This window comes from Amblyraja radiata, chromosome 24, assembly GCF_010909765.2.
Source record: "Amblyraja radiata isolate CabotCenter1 chromosome 24, sAmbRad1.1.pri, whole genome shotgun sequence".
Lineage (NCBI taxonomy): Eukaryota > Metazoa > Chordata > Chondrichthyes > Rajiformes > Rajidae > Amblyraja > Amblyraja radiata.
In genome coordinates, this window is record NC_045979.1 from 32667761 (window position 1) to 32674089 (window position 6329).

Genomic DNA, 6329 nt, shown 5'->3' on the forward strand with positions numbered 1-6329 from the left:
GGTTTCCTAAGTGGGACAGGGGCATTACTCCAGCGCTTTGTGCCTTTTTTTCCCTGTGTAAGAATACCATCTTCCTTCCATAACCCCGTTCCTTGTGTCGACCACGTAAGCTAATGGAGCTAAAACTGACTGCGTATCGAGGTGGTGGTGGTAAACGGCTCGGTGTTACTTCCTCAGGTGGAGCTGGGGTACAAGAACATCCAGAAGGAACTGTGGAAGATCCAGGATGTGATGGAGGGCCTGAGGAAGACCTATCCGGAACGGGTTACGGCCGACACTCTCAAACAGAATGGTACGCCATCTTGTAAGAAACGCACAACATTCTTAAGGGGTTGACAAAAGTGCTGGAGAAACTCAGCGGGTGCAGCAGCATCTATGGAGTGAAGGAAATAGGCAATGTTGCCTATTTCCTTCGCTCCATAGATGCTGCCGCACCCACTGAGTTTCTCCAGCACTTTTGTCTACCTTCGATTTTCCAGCATCTGCAGTTCCTTCTTAAACAAATTCTTAAGGGGTTGGACAGGCTAGATGCAGGAAAAATGCCCAGAACCAGGGGGGTCACAGGTTAATAATAAGGGGTGGGCCGTTTAGGACTGAGATGAGGAAAAACGTTTTCACCCAGAGAGTTGTGAGTCTGTGAAATTCTCTGCCACAGAAGGCAGTGGAGGACGATTCACTGGATGTTTTCAAGAGAGAGTTAGATATAGCTCTCAGGGCTAACGGGACAGGCAGCATCTCTGGAGGGAAGGAATGGGTGACGTTTCTTCAGACTGTCACCCATCCCTTCCCTCAAGAGATACTGCCTGTCCCGCTGAGTTACTCCAGCATTTTTGTGACTGTGGTGTAAACCAGCATCTGCAGTTCCTTCCTAACCGAACCTAGACTCTTCTCGAAACCTGGTGGAATTCAATTTAAAGCGAGTGAAAGGTAGACAATGGACAATGGGTGCAGGAGTAGGCCATTCGGCCCTTCGAGCCAGCACCGCCATTCAATGTGATCATGGCTGATCATCCCCGAATCAGTACCCCATCTCTGGGGTGGCAGAGAGGAGAGTAGGGTCTCGACCCGAAACGTCACCTATTCCTTTCCTCAGGAGATGCTGCCTGACCCGCTGAGTTTTTGGTGTCTATTTTCGGTTATTGCCTGTGGCGATTCACCCTGGTTTTTTTAGTAACATTTCGCTTGCCCTTTCTCCGCAGTGCCGAATGCCCAGGTGGGCACTTCCAGCCCCAACAGCCCCGCCAGCCCCCTGAGTTCCAACAGCGTCACCAGCCCCTTGAGCCCCTTCTCGCCCGACTCCGAATTGCAAATGGCCGCCCAGCAACCAGTCAATGAGGTAAGCGGAGACTCATCTCAGGACGGCCTGACCCACACTTACTGCAATGTTTGGAGGGGGGGGGGGGGGGGGGGGGTTGTAAAGCCTGTCTTCTACTCCAGTAAATATGAATGAAAATCTGCCCTGCACCAACCCTGCTCAAAGTCCCTCTCACCCGCCAGCTCTCCAATCCAGTTCCCCTCGTGCTCGTCGCCTTTTCACGGTGAGGGCGGCACAGTGGCGCAGCGGTAGAGTTGCTGACTCGTGGCGCCAGAGACCCGGGTTCGATCCCGACCACGGGTGCTGCTTGTCTGTACGTTCTCCCCGCGACCCGCCTGGGTTGTTGTTCCGGGTGCTCCGGTTTCCCCCCCCCCCTCCCCCACCCCCACACTCCAAAGACGTGCAGGTTTGCAGCTTAATCGGCTTGGTATCAAGGTTTCCGTGCGGTTCCCGGAGGTTGCAGGTGGTTGCCGGAGGTTGCAGGCAGTGGAAGCAGGTAGGGAGACTGACAAAAACCTCCGGGAACTGCACGGAAACCTTATGTGGGGCGCAAAGTCTCCAGAGGTTTCCGTTCAGGTTTCCTAAGTGGGACAGGGTCATTAGTGTGCGGGGATCGCTGGCCGGCATGGACCCGGCGCGCCGAAGGGCCTGTTTCCGCGCAGTATCTCTAAACTTAAACCAGACTAAACTTGAAATCTCTCCGCTCTTGACGTTTGCTCCATTGATTGGCTGTGAGTTCTCAGTTCCCCCCCCCCCCCCTTCTTTGAGAGAGGGGCGAAAGTCCTCCTCGAATTTCTTTTTTCACCAGACACCATCTCACCTGACATGACACCAACAGCAGGAGGAAGTGAAATATAAAACAGACAAAAGGGAATTTGAGGTAACTCGGCTTGTTATAAATTAATGAGGAGGAAATCCCTGGAGGAACTGCAGATGCTGGTTTACCGAACAAAGACACAAAGTGCAGGAGGAACTCAGCGGGTCAGGCTGCGACTCTCGAGAACATGTATGGGCGACGTTTTGGGTCGAGACCCTTTTTTCAGTCTGAAAATTCAGGGAAAGGTCTCAACCTGAAACGTCACCTATCCATGTTCTCCAGAAATTCTGCCTGACCCGCTGAGTTGCTTCAGCACTTGGTCTCCTTTTTGGTAAACCCGCGTCTGCAGTTCCTTTTGTCACAGTCATAGAGTGTGGAAACAGGCCATTCGGCCCAACTTGCCCACACGGGCCAACATGTCCCAGCCACACTGGTCCCACGTGCCTGCATTTGGCCCATATCCCTCCAAACCCGTCCTATAGAAACATAAAAAAATAGGTGCAGGAGTAGGCCATTCGGCCCTTCGAGCCTGCACCGCCATTCAATATAATCATGGCTAATCATCTAACTCAGTATCCTGTATCTGCCTTCTCTCCATACCTACTGATCCCTTTAGCCACAAGGGCCACATCTAACTCCCTCTTAAATATAGCCAATGAACTGGCCTCAACTACTTTCTGTGGCAGAGAATTCCAGAGATTCACCACTCTCATGTCCATGTACCTGTCTGACTGTTTCTTAAACATTGGGATAGCCCCTGCCTCAACAACCTCCTCTGGCAGCTCGTTCCACACACCCACCACTCTTCCTATTGAATCTTTTCACCTTCAACTTAAACCCTTGTCCTCTGGTCCTCGATTCCTCTACTCTGGGCAAGAGACTCTCTACATGTGTCTGGAAAGAACCTGCTGTCTCTTTACCGACAAGGTGTAGGAAGAGCAAAATTGTCCAAGTCACCCCTTTCTCTCCTGTGGTCTTTCAGTGTTGGGTCTGATAGAATTTTTACTTGTTATTTCTCTTGAGTTTCTGGCAGTTGTCTACGCTTCATTTCTGCTTGATTCTCCACCAACAGATCGGGGACCAGGGTAAGGATCAGGGGAGCAGCCTGGCCTTTTACCTTCAAATGTCCCAGATAGCAGGGCATCTCATAGAAACATTGGTGCAGCAGTAGGCCATTCGGCCCTTCGAGCCAGCACCTCCATTCAATATGATCATGCCTGATCATCCTAAATCAGTACCCCCGTTCCTGCCTTCTCCCCATATCCCTTGATTCCGTTAGCCCTAAGAGCTCTATGTAATTCTCTCTTGAGTACAGCCAGTGAATTGGCCTCCACTGCCTTCTGTGGCAGAGAATTCCACAGATTCGCAACTCTCTGGGTGAAAAGGTTTTTCCTCGTTTGTCGTTCCCTGTTGGCTAGTTAGGAATGAATTGAGACCTAGAAGTTGACCCTGGGTTGGCCACCAGGCTGGAGATGTGCCAGCTACACAACGGATCCAATTTTTAGAAGCATGTTTGACAGTGAAAGTCTAGCATGGGCAGGACCTACACAGTGAATGGTAGGGTGAATGGTCATAGACCTGAGGGATCTAGGAGTGCGGGTGCATGGTTCCTTGAAGTCGCAGTCGCAGGTAGATCGGGTGGTCAAAGAGGCTTTTGGCCCATTGGCCTTCATCAGTCAGAGTGTTGTGCATAGAAGTTGGGAGGTCATGTTGCAGTTGTATAAGACGTTGGTGAGGCCGCATTCAGAGCATTGTGTTCAGTTCTGGCCACCATGTTACGGGAAAGATGTTGTCAAGCTGGAAAGGGTAGAGAGAAGATTTACGAGGATGTTGCCAGGACTCGAGGGCCTGAGTTACTCGAGGGGTGGTCTTGTAGAGGTGTACAAAATCATGAGAGGAATAGATCGGGCAGACGCTCAGAGTCTCTTGCCCAGCGTAGGGGAATCGAGAACCGGACGACATAGGTTTAAGGTGAAAGGGGAAAAGATTTAATAGGAATCTGAGGGGCAACTTTTTCACGCATAGGGTGGTGGCTGTGCAGAACAAGCTGCCAGAGGAGCTTGAGGCAGGGACTATCGCAACCTTTGAGAAACATTTAGACATGTATATGGTACATTAGACAGGTTTGGAGGAATATGGACCAAACGCAGGCAGATGGGACTAGTGTAGATGGGACGTAATTTTAGAATGGAGGAGGAAGTATTTCTTCAATCAGAGGGTGGTGAAACTGTGGAATTCATTGCCACAGATGTCTGTGTAGTATAAGGCGGAGATTGATAGATTCTTGATTAGTACGAGTGTCAGGGGTTATGGGGAGAAGGCAGGCGAATGGGGCTGGGAGGGAGAGATAGATCTGCCGTGATTGAATGGTGGAGTATACTCGATGGGCTGAATGGCCTCATTCTGCTCCTATCCCTCATGAAAGCGATGAAAGTTAGACCAATGCCTAACAGTCTAATATAGTGAAACAATTCCCACTGAAGCAAGAAACCTCTAGTTGATGAAAGGTTCTTCAGGTGATGTGTAGGAAAGAACCGCAGATGCTGGTTTAAACCAAAGATAGACACAAAATGAAGAAGAGGGGTCTCGACCCGAAACGTCAGCCATTTCTTCTCTCCAGAGATGCTGCCTGTCCCTGCTGAGTTATAGCCCTGTCCCACTGTACGAGTTCATCCCAAGAGCTCTCCCGAGTTTTAAAAAAAATCAAACACGGAGAATGTACGTAGCGGGTACGTCGGAGTTCGGGGACGTCTCTTAGCGGCTCGTAACGCTAACGGCAGGTACTCGGGAAACGCGGTAAGCTCGGGAAGACTCGTGAAGATTTTATTTTTCAACATGTCCATGAGAGCCCCGAGTACCTACGAGCGGCCATTACGGTAAATCTCCGAGTTCGAATCAGGGGAAACTCGGGGAGAACTCTTGAATTAGCTCGTACAGTGGGACAGGGGTTTCACTCCAGCGTTTTGTGTTCTTCAGGTAATGGTCCATCTCCTAGTCTGTAGGCCGAAGCCTCAAGTCAGGGGGAGGTGGGCGGGGGGGGTCCTCCCAGACACTAACCTCCTCCACTTGCTCGCCGTCTCCGCGCGCGGTTACTCTTTCACGCTTTACGCTCGCTCTACTTTGTCTCAGGAGATGCGGCCGCCTCGACCTCCCCTGCCGCAGTCCTACCTCCAGCAAGGCCCGCTGCCCGCTGTCCCTCCTCTGCCCACTGACAGCAGCCTCTGGGCCCACTCTGTCGACGACTCCTGGGATCAGGCGGACAGAGGGATGACCACCGCCGTGGACACGAGGAGGAGTGACAGAGCCAGTGCAGTAAGCGGCAGGCCAGCCCACCTGTCTTCATCACTCCCCGAGTCTTGTGGTCCCACCCCCCTTCCCCCCTCATCTGTGTCACTCCTGCTCATGGTTCCGAGGCATGAAATAAGTGGTAGCGAGCGGCCGACACTCTGCACTAAACCCGACCTCCGTCTGAGGCCAAACCGGAGACGCCATTTCATGCCCAGCTCCACCTGAGGTGCGATAGACGCATAGTTGTCCCATTGTATCTCATATCATCAAACTTGCATCGTGCCCGGGGGTGTGATGTGAAGCATTTAGTCTGGTTTAGTTTAGTTTATTATTACGCATACTGAATTACAGGGGAAAGATTTTTATTGCCTGCTATCCAGTCAGCAGGAAGGCTGGCTTTACCTTGCACTAAAAATGTTATTCCCTTATCATCAATCAATCAATTGTATTTGTATGGCACATTTAAAAACAACTCACGCTGACCAAAGTGCTGTACATCAGAGCAGGTACTAATGTGCTACATACAATGGTACACACAACTAACAATACATACATACACTGTTTATACGCCCCCTCAGAGGGGCTCAAAAGACGCTCTGGAGTAGAAATAGGTTTTTGAGCCTCGATTTGATGGAGTCGATGGAGGGGGCAGACCTGATGAGGAGAGGGGTGCTGCTGGTCCACAGTCCAGGTGCTGCAACTGTAAAACGCAGTCGCCCCTGAGCTTAAACCTAGACCGCGGGATAGTCGGTAGCCCCAAGTCGGCCGACCTGAGGGACCTGGAGGTATAATGGTGGGTTAGAAGGTTTTTGATGTAGGTGGGGGCAAGCCTGTTAATGATTTTGTATACGAATAAGAGGAGCTTGAAGTTGATTCTGTACCGTACTGGGAGCCAGTGGGGAGAGGCCA

The 6329-nt window shown here is 51.2% G+C and overlaps 1 protein-coding gene across 8 annotated transcripts in view; it reads left to right on the forward strand.

Annotated features, from left to right (window-relative positions):
- Positions 1-6329, forward strand: part of plekha6 (pleckstrin homology domain containing A6) — a 206347-nt gene that overhangs the window by 182348 nt on the left and 17670 nt on the right. For 7 of the 8 annotated variants that reach the window (XM_033042855.1, XM_033042861.1, XM_033042858.1 and 4 more), the window contains 3 exons: positions 178-292; positions 1200-1336; positions 5262-5444. In XM_033042855.1, the coding sequence (XP_032898746.1) occupies positions 178-292; positions 1200-1336; positions 5262-5444 (435 nt within the window). The remainder of the gene's footprint in view (positions 1-177; positions 293-1199; positions 1337-5261; positions 5445-6329) is intronic. The other variant, XM_033042862.1, reaches the window with a different exon arrangement.